The 15,444-nt window shown below is 39.5% G+C and overlaps 2 protein-coding genes and 1 pseudogene across 5 annotated transcripts in view; 2 read left to right on the top strand and 1 right to left on the bottom strand.

Moving 5' to 3' along the window:
• Nucleotides 1–13,990, top strand: part of HPS3 (HPS3 biogenesis of lysosomal organelles complex 2 subunit 1) — a 36,797-nt gene extending 22,807 nt beyond the window's left edge. For 2 of the 4 annotated variants that reach the window (XM_058551170.1, XM_058551158.1), the window contains exons 10-17: nucleotides 396–576; nucleotides 1,462–1,695; nucleotides 2,918–3,103; nucleotides 3,450–3,638; nucleotides 4,591–4,698; nucleotides 8,937–9,143; nucleotides 9,756–9,846; nucleotides 13,148–13,990. In XM_058551170.1, coding sequence (XP_058407153.1) covers nucleotides 396–576; nucleotides 1,462–1,695; nucleotides 2,918–3,103; nucleotides 3,450–3,638; nucleotides 4,591–4,698; nucleotides 8,937–9,143; nucleotides 9,756–9,846; nucleotides 13,148–13,275 — 1,324 coding nt within the window. In that variant the 3' untranslated portion in view covers nucleotides 13,276–13,990. Of the gene's footprint in view, nucleotides 1–395; nucleotides 577–1,461; nucleotides 1,696–2,917; nucleotides 3,104–3,449; nucleotides 3,639–4,590; nucleotides 4,699–8,936; nucleotides 9,144–9,751; nucleotides 9,847–13,147 lie in introns of those variants that run through there. The other 2 variants (XR_009221674.1, XM_058551179.1) reach the window with 2 other exon arrangements.
• Nucleotides 4,721–5,950, top strand: LOC131411948 (transmembrane protein 256-like; annotated as a pseudogene).
• Nucleotides 13,991–15,159: 1,169 nt separating the features above from the next.
• The window catches only part of CP (ceruloplasmin), a 44,618-nt gene continuing 44,333 nt past the window's right edge, over nucleotides 15,160–15,444 (bottom strand). The window contains exon 19 of the mRNA XM_058550226.1: nucleotides 15,160–15,234. Coding sequence (XP_058406209.1) covers nucleotides 15,160–15,234 — 75 coding nt within the window. The remainder of the gene's footprint in view (nucleotides 15,235–15,444) is intronic.

The raw sequence follows: 15,444 nt of genomic DNA, 5'->3' as shown, positions 1-15,444 counted from the left end.
TAGAATAGCGATTTTTATTTTTTGAGAATGGTGTTTATAAATCTTTTTGTGTATGATTGTTTCAAAGGCTTACTTGACTCATGGGAATGATTATAAATTAATAAAACAGACATTTCCCAGCTATAAACACCATTATTTTAGAGCCACATTATAAATATTAAAATTCACCTCTTGTTTTTCTATTTTTATTATGAGCAGACAAAAAAGAAACTACATTAAATAGAATGACTTTGCAGAATAAAACTTAGGAGCTTGTTCCAACCACTAATGGTGGTAGAAAAGTATTTTGAGATTTATGTCTTCAGGAAAACGTGACCTGTTTTATTATCAAATGTAATAGACATCCAGGCTTAAAAATGACAAATTTCAGGTTTTTTTTACTTCCTTCCCTTTAGGCTTGACACCCAGCATTCCCACCTCGCCTTGCCATACTATAAGATGTCTGGTTTGTCTATGGCTGAAGTTTTGGCCCGAGTGGACTGGGCAGTAGAGGACGGGTCGCAGAAATACGAGAGAGGATTAATCTTTTACATTAATCATTCCCTGTACGAAAACCTGGATGAAGAATTAAGTGAAGTGAATACAGTTTTCTATTGAGTTATATCTAATATTTTTAAATTTGCATATTAGCAATTTATGTAATACCATTTAGAAGTCAAGTTCCAAATATTTTTCTTGGGTATTATATTCTTCTTTTCCTAAAAGGGTAACTAATGTGCCCTTTTTTTCATTAATAATCATAGGATTATAGCTTGGAAAAGAACTTATAACCATCTTCTCATACTTTCTCATTAGATAGATGGGGGAATGGGGTCCCTTGTGATTGAGCGACCTGCCCAGTGTGACAGTGGCATGTCTTTGGAAGAATGACACAGAACCTGGGCCTTGCCTTCCTCTTCTCATCTGCAGCCCTTTCTCCAACCCTAGATGCCCCACCCTTCATGTGTCTGAAGCTTCACTTATCAATTCCTGGCCCAGTGACCTTAAGACATTAGTAAGGATTATTTTTAGCCCCTCATGTATTTTTAAAAAGAGTTGAATGCAAATATGCAAAGTTGGATGAATGTAAGTTTTGAGAGAAATGAAATTTTCTCATATAAAGACCTCATTAAGTATATCTTGTACTAAGCTGTAATTTTTTATAATGGGCTTTCGAGTATAATTTAATCAAATATTTTCTTCTTCTGAACTCTTGTTAAAATTAGAAATGCTGGCCACAACTTGGTACATTTTTCACTGCTGTTTCTTCATTATAACTCAGCAAAGAGATCACTTCAAGTCATCTCAGGTCTCCCAGGTTATCACCATCAACTCTGTCTTTTTTAACCAAAACATAATAGTATAGTTTTATCTTAACTAGAATGTTTATATCTTGGTTTTGTATCGTTTTTTATTTTTTGGCTGATTTTGTTGCTTTCTATTGCTGACTGACCTTTTATTTCTCGTTCCTGCTCACCAAAGGAGTTAGCAGAAAAAGTGGTTCAGATGTTCCATGTGGCCGAGCCGAAGCAGCTGCCCCATGTTCTCTGTAGTCCTTCTATGAAGAATATTAATCCTTTAACTGCCATGAGCTATCTAAGGAAGCTGGATGCTTCTGGGGTTTCATCCATCTTAGTGACATTGACCAAGGCAGCAGTGGCTCTGAGAATGGGAGATCTGGACATGCACAGAAATGAAATGGAAGTCCATTCAGAGGTATGGAGCCCTGCCTGGTATGGGCTGAAATAGGACCTGGTAGTCCTAAAGTGTGTAGCTTTCTTCTGGCTTCTGTCCAGCTCATTTTTCCTTAGTCGTAAAGGAAAACAGACTTAATATTAGAAAGGAAATGACCCAAAGTGGGAGTGCTTGGGCCTTGATGAGAATGGTAAATGGCAGCAGTGGGTATCCAAAGACTTTTCACTTTAGAGCCAGGTACTCTGTTCAGAGCACGGAGCCTGGTACTGAAGAATGTGCAGGCTCTGAACAAGTCCACAGCCTGATCTGGCACCAGGGATATGGTGTGTTCACTGGAAACAGAACAAAGTGATGTGTGTTCAGGTGAGACATTAACCATGAGCCTCAGGAGTCCAGTAGTTGCAGAAATAGCTGCACTTGGGACATCACAAATGACAGTATGGAGGACTGGGCATTCGAATGGCATATCGATGAAAAGGGAGCTTTCTCTTGGAAGAGAGGCCATTTAGGGACATGAATCAAAGATGTAAATCATTAGGGGAAGAAATTAAGAGGTGAGGTTAATTGAGCACTTACTCTATCCCAGGCCTATTCTAAGCCCCTTGCATGTGTTATCTTACTTAATTCTTGCAACAATGCTATGAGGTTGATGCTGTTATACAGGTGAGGGAAACTAAGACAAAGAGAGGTTAGATAGCTTGTCCAAGGTCACACAGCTGGTGAGTGGCAGAGCCAGGATTTGAGGCCGGCTCTCTGACTTCATACCCTGTGCTACCACGTTGTTTTGTTGCCTGACTATCATCAAATGCCTACAGTATGACTTTAGTTTCTGAAACAAGAAGAGCGGAAGTGCTTTATCACTGTACAAATGACACACTTTTGTCATGATGAGGAGAGCAAGTCAACACTGAGGTGGCCTCTGCTCTGAAGAGTAGAATTCTAGAAGATGAATTTCCTTTTTATAATTTTGAAAAAACTTAAGGTATATTATTTTTAAATCAAGTAGACCTTACATTGTAAAGCTCTCTACAAAAATAGGACATCTTGATGCTTAATGAAATATTAATAACTTCTATAAAGACATTAACAATGATGTCCTTAGAGGGAGAACCAGTCTTTGTAGTTAAAGAAAAAATTTAGATTAAACTATTGAAGTTTAACCATGAATCTTGAATGCACTTGCATGTATTTCCAAGATGAATGCAATGTACATTTTGTTCCTAAATTTCTTTTTTATCTGAAGATGAAGTTGGTCTGTGGCTTCATTCTGGAACCTCGACTGTTGATCCAGCGGAGGAAGGGACAGATTGTTCCATCTGAGCTTGCAGTGCACTTGAGGGAGACTTGGCCTGGGTTGCTTGTGGCTTCAGTCCTGGGCTTACAGAAGAACAACAAAATTGGAATTGAAGAAGCAGATTCCTTCTTTAAGGTTTGTCACTTTGAAAATGTGATTGTTCTGGGTGACCTGATAAAACTGGTTGGGGGCAAGGAGTAGAATAAGAGAAGTGAGTTTTCATTTGTTTATTGAAAAAACAGACTTACACATAACCACTTTATAAAAGTACAGGTTAAAAGAATGTATCTAGAAAAATTCCGTTCATGCAACCTAGAATCTGTTTCCTGTTAAAATGCCTAAATTTGCTTTGCCATGACACGAATACTAATGATAAATTATTAAATGCATGGCCCACATGATGGAGTGCTATTCAGCCCAGCTGTACCTTGACCAGCACTGTATTTATATGGGTTACGGGCACTTGTTTCACTGTTTCAAGGTGCTCTGTGGTAAGGATGAAGACACAATTCCTCAGCTCTTGGTAGACTTTTGGGAAGCTCAGCTGGTAGCGTGTCTCCCAGATGTGGTGCTTCAGGAACTCTTTTTCAAGCTCACATCGCAGTACATCTGGAGATTATCTACGAGGCAGCCCCCTGACACCATACCATTGCGAACATCAGAGGATCTGGTAAGATAATGGAATAATACATTCAATTAAACTTGTATGTTACACATTTCAATAATGTACCTTCTTATTTTTAATGGCTTGGAATCAAACATAGTTTATATTACCAGATGTCTTTTTTAAGCAGGAGTTAAAAATACGCTTAAAACTTTTCCAGGAGTGAAATTGCCCACATTTTAAATAATTTTGTTTTCTGAAGAAGGCCCCTCCTGCTCATGTCTCACTTACTTGCAGTGGTACCTCAGTAGCAAAGTGTGGGAGAGGGAGCTTCCCCAGAATATGTCTTTGCAGGGGATGGTCACCGAGTGGAACATGAGGGAAGAGACGTCTGCAGGCCTCCCCGAGGGGAGAGGAACTCAGGAGGCTTGTGGGGGAGAGACTTCCTTCCTGGGCCCCGTTTCCTGTGGGCTGCACACGCACCTGTTCTGCTGCCCTAGTGGCAGCCCTGACAGCTCTGCTCTTACCCTTCCTGCTCGCCTCCCCTCCCAGCCCTGTGCCTCTGTGATCCACGGCTAATGTGGGTTCACGGGCAAAGGCACCAACTTCTTGAATAAGGGGGCTTTATGGGGGTTGCCTTGAGAACTTATGGAAGAGATTTTGCCTACCAAGGAAAGTAGTAGAAATAAAAATTATTTCCCATAATACTGTTAACTGTTTTTAAGTATAATTAGCTTAAAAGCAGTATTGCTCTTTTTGCCAGAAAGCACCTCTTAGGAATATTTTAAAGTTTAAAATATAAGGAAATATTTAGTGCAGATTTATTCAGTGAGAAGCAGGAGTGCGAAACTTTTTCCGGGGGAGTATGTCCTGAAAGACTTCCCTTCCTTCCCGGGAAAGTGTGTATCTGATTCTGTGACGTGACAGAGGGTTAGCGATCACTTGCTTTTTGTGGAATGGGTGAGGAGAGTCTTATTTTGTTGTATTTTGCTTACAATAAATTTCTTTTACATTTTAGATAAATGCCTGTAGTCATTATGGCTTAATCTATCCATGGGTTAATATCTTAATATCATCTGATTCCTTAGCTGATAAAAATTATACAGAAGACCTTTCAAAATTACAGGTAAATAAAAATACTTTTTCTTATGAATATGCATATTACAATATAGTGAAAGATTTAAATTTGGTAAGACCTCAGGTGTCCTGTTAATCTAGGGTGTATAATTTGGGGGCACAGTCGGTAGTTAGGCATCCTCAGGAGCTCGCAGGGAAATCCTGCCTCTGCCTGGAACTGCGGACAGGAGGGCTCTGGGCTCCAGGAAGGCTGGTTTCGTGGCTGGTAGATGAGTGAGTGTCACCAAGCCCCATGACTGTCTTGCCTCATTTTCAGGATGTGCTTGAAAACATTTTGTGAAATGAAAGTATGCCAAATGTTTAGCAGTGTTTCTACTGATGTGATTCTTTTTTTTCTAGTGTTTACTCACACATTTTAGGCCTCTAGCCCAAGCCAACCACTGCTATCTGTCTAATAGGAAATAGGTCAAAGTAGCCAGTTAGCTGGCTCCTGAAGAGAATTTTTTAAAAAAATAAGTGTAATCAGACAATATAGATCATTCTGCAAGAATTCTGACCATGAGGGTGTTCGTCGGGCACGTGACCACCCGTGTCCATGGCTGGACCAGGGACTGCTTTCTCTTGGGCGCCTCGTCCGAAGCCGGGGCCTTAGGCTTGGCCTCCTGTGGGGCGCACGGTGCCCAGTTCCCAATGCCTATGGGAAGGAGCTCTTTCATGAGGCCAGCAAACACCACTTCTTACACAGCCTGGACCCGTTAGCGGAGCCCCACTGCAGAAAGCCCCTCTGGGCTGGGTTACTGCTAACCCCTGGGACCACCTTATTCTGCACTAGCTTTTACTACCAGGCTCTGAGTGGAGACCGGAGACCCCAGCACCTGGACTTTGGCCCCTGTGCGAGGGAGCCTGCTACTTTGGGGCTGGCTTGCCTTGGCTCTCTGAGCTTCCTGTGTTTAATTTCTGGGTACTTTTTTGCGAGTTGGAGCAGAACGGGGAGTAAAAGAGAAAGGCAAATAAAAAAAAATTGTGACCATGACAGTGTTTTGACTGGAAATGAGAAATGAAGTCCACATTTGATTTGGTGGGTCAGGCTGGGCTAGATGTGGATGTGATGTTATTTAATGTAGTTCAGTGGCCCAAGGACTGAATATAAGCTCCACATCCATTTTGTTCACTCTGCCCGATGTAGTGCCAACATATAAAAATTGAGATTTCAAATTAAGAATTCTCAGTTATGTTTCTTTTGAAAAATTCAGCAGAACTGGTAACCCTGGGCCCTCATTGCCTCTGAGACCTGAGGGCTGGAGCCGCCCCTCCTTGGGTGGTGCTCCTGCTGGCCCGTCTGCCACAGTTCTCACCTCCATGGCCTACTGGTCCACATATGAGTGACTGGTGTCTGTTTTCCTTACACCCAGTCGCCTGCTGCGTTTTCATCATCTGTTTGGCCTCTGTTGGGCTTTTGAGTTTGCCACCCCTGATTTACCCTGGGAACTGGAGTAAGCATGGTGTTGCTTGTAGAAACCAGTGTGTCAAACGGGATATGGGGGTCAGGGAGGGCAGCTCAGGAGACCATACTGCTTCGACTCAGCCTCAGGAGTCTGTGTTGTCTCCAGAGATGTTGTCTTCAGACATTCTTAAAAAATTGCCAACCAAGATTCTTGCTGGCTCTTATCTCTAGTACCCTGATGATACAGAGGCTTCTGAGGGCTTAGCCCCGGATTCGTCCCACAGATACTCCTTGAGCATGTGCTGTAAGTGTGGTGCACAGCACTGGACAAGGCAGGCAGAACACACATGCTAATTACATATTTCAAATCATAATTGTAGGGCTGGCCCTGTGGCTTAGTGGTTAGGTGCGTGCGTTCCGCTGCTGGCGGCCCGGGTTCGGATCCCGAGCGTGCACCGACGCACCACTTCTCCGGCCATGCTGAGGCCGCGTCACACATACAGCAACTGGAAGGATGTGCAGCTGTGACATACAACTATCTACTGGGGCTTTGGGGGAAAAATAAATAAATAAATAAAATTAAAAAAAAAAATCATAATTGTAATAAGTGCTATTAAATCTCACCTGACAAAGCTTCAAAGCATATTTATAATCACTGCTTGAAAAAGTGTTATTCAGTGATCTTTTAAAATCCATTTTAAAGTATTAAAAAAGGGTATGTTCCTTCTGAGAATCTTTATGTTAAAGGATGGAAATGTAGTCAGCCTAAACGTTTCTAAGTCCTTTTCCTAATTCTAGCTCTTTCTAGATTATTTGTGGGTTGATTAGTTTTAGTGGTTAAGAAAAGAATAAACGTCAGGAAACCAAAAGCTGTCACTTGTTTTCACCTGGAGGAATGGGGAGGTTCAGAATCACCTGGAGAGCTTTTTCAAAATTGAGTGACTCCCCTCCCCCCACCCCACTACACAGATGTGATGTGAGTCTCTGTCTCTTGTCCTCAATCACTGGAATAGTATGTGCAAAACCTAAAAACAACTATAAATCATCTACACATCAAAAAGCCTCTATTTGGAATGACACAGTGACTAGTGGATACCCTGCCCTTTGCCATAATTGCCGTGGTCCCTTTCCCCACCTTGCCAACCAGCTCTCCTTGGAGCAACGGGTGTCACTGGGTAGGTAGAGAAGACAGAGAAGTCTCTGGATTCGAGCCCTGCAGAGTCGGCTGAGGGTGAGGGATCCAGATCAGAGAAGGGAACAAATAGCGCATGTGTTTGGGGTTGAGAGGAATCCATTTCCAATACTGGAAGACACGGAGCAGACAACATTAAGAGTATTTAACTCTTAATAACTCTTAATAAGTGGTAGTAACCTTTGGACCATTTTTTATCTGGTGATATAGGTGTTTCTTATTTTTAAACTTCTTGATGATATGGATAAAACTAAGTAAAAGTTTATGGGTAATCCATTTTGTACCAGGCTTTGACTGGTTTCGTTTTAACGAGGGTTTGGGTTACCCGTGCCTTGCTCCTTCCTACCCTGCCCATTATCCTGATTAATCAAGAGTTGAATATAGAAATCATCTGTGTTTTCTTTCATGTTGGGAGATCCTCTGAGTGGCAGGTGATCACCTGATGTCATGTTTGCTATTTCATTATCAGGAAATTATTCAGATGAAGGTGATTATTAAACTTGCAGGAAGGAAAGGGACCAACCTTATTCTCCTAGCCATTCCTTGGTAGATACTTGGAATAAAATAATCACGCTGACTGAAAATGGATAGTTCACGTTCCATATCCTCCTGTGAGTCTGAGAAGATGCTGTAGCAAAATGGATACAAGAAGAAGAAAATAAGGATGTGATCATCTCATCTTTATCCAGAAGAAAGAGAAAGCAGAGATTATTTTGGTGGTAGAATCAAAAGTAGTAGTTATAGTTTAAATGCTTAAAAGTAAAATATTGGTCAAGTTCTGAATACAAAATAGTACCTGCTCTACGTCACTCAACTTGTAGCAAATAGTATTATACAAATTATCAGGTTCTTAACAATTGCTTTAGTTTTCTTAAATGTTAAATTTTATTTTTGGTTGTATATGTATTACATGCTTACAGAAAATTTGAAAAATACAGGAAAGTGTGGAAAAGAAAACAAAAAGTGAACTTTGTCTTCTCATCCAGTGAGCTGACTTCTGTTTCAAATTTCTATGCTCTTCCAAAGGCATTTCTATATGTGCATGTACCTGTGTAGATTTTACAAAACGGATCATGCTCTGAATATAATTTTGTATTGAGATTTTTTACTTATTTTATCATGAGCATTTTGTCATTAACTAGCCTTGGAAAACAGTTTTGATGGCTATATAATAGTCCACGATACGAATGTACCATAATTTATTTGCTTGTCCCTTCTTGTTTAATATTTAAATTACTTCTAGTTTTTCAATATTATAAATACTCTTGTGATGAATATCACTGGACGTAAATCTTTGGCCACAATGTTGATTATTTCCTTAGAATAGAGTCCTAAAGCATTAGTCCTCCCCATTAGTTTTAATCTGCAGTCATCCAAAGTAAATAAAATCACGTTATTTTAAAAATGATTGCTTTCTATTAAACAGATTTTTATTCTTTAAAATAGAGGTGGTTTCAAGATTATTTAATACTTGAGTCCACTTAGACTTATTAAATAAGTGTCATATGTGTGTGCTCTAAGATTGCCTTCTTCTTTTCCCTTTTTTTTTTTTGTCAAGTGAGATTTAGTCTTTTTAAAAAATTGTATTCTGTATGTTATGCTGCAGTTTTTGGCTGCCTCCTTCCATAACATTTCACTTTTCTGTTCATAGTCTCTTATGTGTGGTCCTTCATTTGACATAGCTTCCATTATTCCGTTCTTGGAGCCACTCTCAGAAGACACTTTGGCTGGCCTCAGTGTCCATGTTCTGTGTCGTACGCGTTTGAAGGAGTATGAGCAGTGCATAGACACGCTGTTTGAGAGGTGCCCGGAGGCCATCATTCCGTACGCTAACCACGAGCTGAAAGAAGAGAATCGGGTATGCTGCTCAGGTTACGTTTTCTAGGCTTGCTCAGTGATAGTCAGACTTGATAATCTTGTTACCTTATCTGCAAAATGGAGACAGATTATGCGAGTCCAACCCACAGGGCTGTGTGGGTCAAATGAGCACATATGTTTAATATGTGTTTAGAGTACTGTTAGAAGCTTTTAAAATGTATGGTGATGCTACGTTATTTTCTTCAAAAATCTCCTGTTTGGTGGTGAAGTAGGCTATTACCTGAAGATTTGGGAAACATGATGCATGATGGGAAAATATTTTCTGGGCTATATGGTCTTTGTTTAGAAACTAGAAGAGTTTTAGGCTTTAGGCGTCCCTTCCTCCCTCCCTCCATCCTGTTTCTCCTTGAAAATAGCCGTGTATGTATGTACAATATGCATATTATTAGATTTTCACGTTACAAACCGGACATGTTACAGTGTAAGCAGAAGACCGGCTGCTGACATAACTTCTCTTATAACAAAGTTTTGTGCCTTAACCAAAATGATGTATTTTTGCCCTTTGCTTTCCTGCATAATCTTCTTATTTTCATTGGAAATCTGAATGTAAAATGCATCAAATTTAAAATTTATTCATTTTTTTCTAAGATAGACTTTGTGGTGGAAAAAACTGCTGCCTGAACTTTGTCAGAGAATAAAATGTGCTGGAGAGAAATATGAACTTTACCTGTCATCATTGAAAGGTGAAATGATCTTTTTTGCCTGATTATAAGTTTAATTAAGAGTCTTAGTTTTAGTTTCTGTAATTAGCGGAACCCTTGCTTTCTCTGGTTTTTTCATGTGATTCTCAAGTGAGGTGAAGAGGGTCTCAGCAGAATCCTCTGGAGAGCTTATTTTCAGATTCATGTGCCCCCACCCATCACAGCTGATGTTGATTTATCTCTTCTAGCTACAGAGCTGATGCTTTTTAGTTAATCTTTTCCAACACTTAGCAAATTATCACAGTCATAGAAACTCACAACCTCTGTTTTTTAAAAATTTGAATAGCAATTAAGATAATTACATTTTTTATTAATGATCTGGGTGCTTAATTTACTTCATGTAGGAAATTAAGATGATTATTAATTATAATTGTTAGCAAGTATTGAGCAACGACAGGATTCTTAAGGATTTAAAAGTTGAGGGTCTAAATTAAATTACAGCATAGGGAGTTATTTGAATTTTCGTAATTCATAGTCATTTATAAATCTTTTTATGGTTATCAGTTTCTGTATTCTTGTGTGTTAATATCACTAGTTAATTGTTGGCCCGATGACAAAGGGTATGGTTGTATCGATTTCAGTGTGCATAAAATATTAGAAATTGACAGGGTTGGAATTGTATTTTCCAGCTGAAGTCATTGGTTTTTCAAGTGTTAGGCAGAGCCAGTGGCCACTGGAGGGTGTTTTTCTGAAGAGCCCTGTTTAAGTAAAGTTGTGTGTTTGTGATGGGGAAGACAAGGAGGTGACTTCATACTGGCTTGTTGTCCTGCCCCCTCCCTGGGGACTTTTGGTCTTCAGGAGCTGGAGGGTCGGGTTTGCGTGCCCCGCCCCACTTGCAGCAGGGTTAGCACACGCTTTTGTACTGGTTGTTGGTGTTGGTGGATCCCTTTCCAGGGCAGGTGTCCCGCATCTTCACACCTCAGTAACATCGTTATCTTAGCCAAAAGCGTCTTTCTTCTTCCTTTTCTGATCCACATCCACAAACTGTGTACCCCTAACTTACGTGTAATCTTTCCTCAAAGTGTTCCATTTTTCTGTATCTTCAAAATGTGTGTGTGTGCACGCGTGTGGGTGTATGTGTATGTGTGGCTCCTGGGACTGTGCTGTGATTTACCTTTATTAGACTGTAATACCTCGAGGGCTGGAATAGAGTTTTATTCATTTTTCTGGTTGTACCCTCCTCCCCAGCAGTATGCCTCTCAGAGGAAGCATTCTGTAACTGTTTGTTGATTTAAAGGGAGACACCTGAATAACTTCAGGTCCATTTTCAAGGGAAGTCTTCCTGTCGGCAGCTGTAATACACTGGGAAGAGACCGGGATTGGAGTCTGGAGAATTGGAACTGAGTTCCAGGTCTGCTACTTACTGAGTGACCAGAAGCAAGCCAAATTTAAATATCCTGGGACTAATAAGAAGTTCAGGATTGACTCTAGAATGAAATGTTAGGCAAAATGGCAAGATGGTAAGGTTGAGATGGAAGTCAGGGACTTATATGCTTAGGAGCTTGGATTTTTTCTCTATTACAGCATTTCTCAACCTTGGCCCTAGTGACGTTTTGGACCGGATAATTCTTTTGTGTGTGTGTAGGTGTCCCCTGTGCATTTTAGGGTGTTTAGCAGCATCCGTTGCCTCTACCCACTAAATACCAGTAGTACTGCCCTAGTTATGACAAACAAAAATGTCTCCAGACATTGCCAGATGTCCCCTGGGGTGGCAAGATCATACTAGTTGAGAATCACTGCACTAATGCAGAGCCATTGAAACTGGAGTTGGCGTGTTTCCGGGAAATATTTGTTACTGTTTTTGTCATAATGAACTGTGCTGATGATTAAAAATTCTCATACTATAGTAAATTACAAAAATAAAGTTTAAAAAGTCATTTAAAATCCCACCAGCCGGATATAACTATTTTCAACATTTGACAAACGTTTTCTAGACACGCAGGAGGATTTAAAGTACTCTACAGATGTGAGATATTGACCTTCTTCTTGGAGTTATAACCTGTATCCGCCCCTCCCTGGTTGGCAGAAGAGGGAAAGTGGGCAGTGGCAAGATTTTTGTTGGCTCTCTAACCTCTCCACGCTGGCCCCCAACTCAGTTTTTTGTATCTAGGAAACTACTTACAGGCTCTGCATATAGGCTAAATAAACTGATTTGATAAGACAGCATTGATAATTCATGTTTTTCACATGGGTTTTACAAACTAGCTAGCAGTTACTGTTTCTTAAGTTTCTATTGTAGGTCTGATGTGCATCATTGTATTTTAATTGAATTCTCAAAGGACTCTGGAAGCGAGCAGAGGGCACCACTACATTATAGATAAGGAAACTAGGACTCAGGAGGTTGTGACTTTCTAAAGTCACCCAGAGGGTAGGTGGGAGAGTCCAGTCCCTGCCCATCTGTCTGATTCCAGAGCTGGGCATCTGTCCCGTACACCACTGCCACTCCAGTCCTTAACTTTTTACCTACAAGGGCACGTCATTCCTTTCTGTAAAGGATGGTTTCGGTTGCTGGATATGGGACAGATGGCTTTGGATGGATGCACACACACCTGAGCAGGGGATTTCATATTTCAGTCACTCTGCAAATGGAGTAAGGCGTGGGCGTGTGGGGTCACACAGAGAATGGTACTGAAGTAGGTTTACTGGGAACATTGTTCTTATGTGTCACCCACTCTCTCCCCAGCAGAGGGCAACATTTATGTATCAAGAAGCAATAGCATCATAAAATTGCATAGTTATCTTTACAAAACTATTTACTAAATTCCTTAGTATTGTACCCTAGAGCACATTATTTTGCAGTTTGGAAAAAAAGGTAATGGTCATGATAACAGATTTGTGCTTATTAATAACATGAAAATCTCAGAGAGGAACTGATTTAGGAAAATGTCATCCAACAATTAATAGCATTTCCTGTCCTAGCAAATAATCTTTATAAATTAGCTGCAGTATAGTCCTAACATTAAAAACACTAGTCAAATGATTGTATTTTTCTTTGGAGGTTAATAGAAATATATTGAAAAATAATGTAAAATAATCCAGCAATGAAATAGAAAATCCAAATTATATGGAACTAACATAAAATAAGCTGCAAAGCCTTCTAGAAAGAATAAATAAGAAGTTGTTAAAACCATAAAGTAGTCTGTGAATTTAAGAGCCTAATTATTTTTCTTTTGTGCTTTTAATGTTTTGTTACCTGAACTAGCTTCTAACTGATTGAGTGATAAGGGAATCGGATGAAAGACAGACTTCCAGTTCTAACTCAGATATTCTTTCCTACCAACAGAAGCACTGTCAGTTGTCGCTGTGGAGCTAGAACTGAGGGATTTCATGACTGTCCTCCCAGAAGATGGCACTGCAGCATTTTTCTTGCCGTATCTTCTTTACTGCAGCCAAAAGAAATCACTGACTTGAAGGTATCATTTGAAAAATACCGCAGTGGCATATGAGACTGAATTTTAAAAAATTGAATGCCTGGTAAAAATATAAATAAAGAAGTTTCATATTGAATATGTACATGCATTGCAAATGCTTTCTGGTTGCTTACCTTACCATGTAACGGTATTATTAGTTTCTTAATTTATGACCTGAATCCATTTAATTGTCCAGAATGTAAAAAAACTATAAGACATAAGAATTTCCTCAAAGAAGGCATATATTTTTAAAGATAGAGACTGACTTTTACTCCAAGGAACATCAATTCACGGTTGTTGGAGACATGACAATCTTTTTCATCCCAAAAAGACAAACATTTTGCAAGTATGCTTGAAAGAATGTCACTCCAAGTGGTCCAGAATTTAATCTTCTTCATTTTTCCAGATTTCTCTATTGGGTCAGTTTTTTAAAAAAAATAATTTTCTTTGAGAAAGACATTAATATTTTCCCACAGTAAAATATTTCAAACTTTATTTTCTTGTTACTTTAAAAACTCATGCCATGTTTCTCTCTGAACCAAATGAAGTAGAAGTTTACAAAGCTAACTTTCTTCTTGTCTGGCTGTTAACATGATCTGTTGAATGCGTGTTCTTCAGCCAGAGCCTTGTTTCCATTTTTGGTTGCTGTGTATCTACTCTTGCTCTCTTGACTAGAGTGTATGTGAAAATAAAGACATATATCATTGTATTCACAACTGTGTCTTCTTTTTTAACCTCTTACTAAACAATTTCGAGTCCGAGCTCAGCTCCCTGATGCTGTGCTTTACCTTTAATTAAGGCTGGGAAAAAGTGCTGCTCACCCGGCGTCTGCCTCAACTGTAGTTTGAAACTTTTCTCCTGATGGCAGCATCCACCTTTACCAGGATTTGATCTATAGAATTGTTTCTCAATTCTGCCTTTCTCCAGTTCCAGATTGACAGACTTTTGACCATTTCTTCAAGGGTTCACACAACTCAGGTTGACGTATTTTTATTTTATTATTATATTTTTAAGATTTATTTTTGATTTTATTATTATTTTTATTTTTAATTTAATTTATTTTTAATTTTACTTCCTCTACACCTGTGCCCATGTCCACTGGTTCATTAGGAATGATGTCAGCAACATGTTAGAGGATTGATGGGAATCCAGTGGTTGGAAAACATTTCAGTGAATCTTACTAGCAATCCTTCGAGGAGCATCCAGGACCACGTCGGGTCGCAGGTTTCATTTTTATTTTTTGGAATACAGTTTGGTGGAGCCCTAATGGCCACCTCATGAGCAGCTTACATGAGCCCGTGTGTTAGCTAGTGTGTTAGAGTCCGTCTTGTGTCATGACACAGTGTTGATCTTTTCATATGAAACAAGGGAACACGGTTTCATATGCACCCCCACAAATGCACCAAAGTGTAGCTTTCAGTCTTTTTTTAATGCTTATGGCCATTCCAAAGTCAACACTCTATTCAGCGCTTTCACATACATTGTTATGAATCATTGTGTTTTCCTTTTTTTTTTTTTTTTTTTCACTTATCACCAGTTTGTTCCTTTCAGCCAGACTTGGTCTCTATAGAAAGAGAAATTTTAAGACCATTATTAAAAATAGTATATATCATATGGTTAAAAAAATTAGTACATGTGCTTGGTGTGCTGGTGCCCTCAGTACTGCTCTTTGTAATTAAGTGTTTTAATGGAAGTTGTTTTTCATGGTACGAGGTGTTAGTCTAAGACCCAGGAGCAGAAATTAAAACTTCTCATTTGCAATAATGGTTGATCTTTCAGTGATTTTTAAGTTTTGACATATATTTACTTCTGTATTTTCTTCCATTTATATGTTCCTTTTTATACCAGTTTTGAGGAGGAAACACAAGGTATTGTTTTTTCTACATCACTTCCGCCTGTTGGATTTGCCATTACCAATTCCAACTGTTCTGAACTCAGCAGACCCAGGAAATACCACAGTCTGCAGCCACAAAGGAGGAATTGCACTCTTTATACAACACGTTTCCTTAGTGCTTATCCATAAAAGGGCCGTCCGTCTTCCTGTGTTTTCATTGTGCATGTGTGTACGTGCCTACATGGGAGGGAGTGTTGTTGCTGGGGTCAGGGGAATAGAGAATTTAGATTCTATATTCTTCCTGGATTTTTGCTATGTTCTGAATGTTTGTGTCCC

Source organism: Diceros bicornis, chromosome 2 (genome assembly GCF_020826845.1).
Source record: "Diceros bicornis minor isolate mBicDic1 chromosome 2, mDicBic1.mat.cur, whole genome shotgun sequence".
Lineage (NCBI taxonomy): Eukaryota > Metazoa > Chordata > Mammalia > Perissodactyla > Rhinocerotidae > Diceros > Diceros bicornis.
This window is presented reverse-complemented; position numbering and strand designations above follow the sequence as displayed.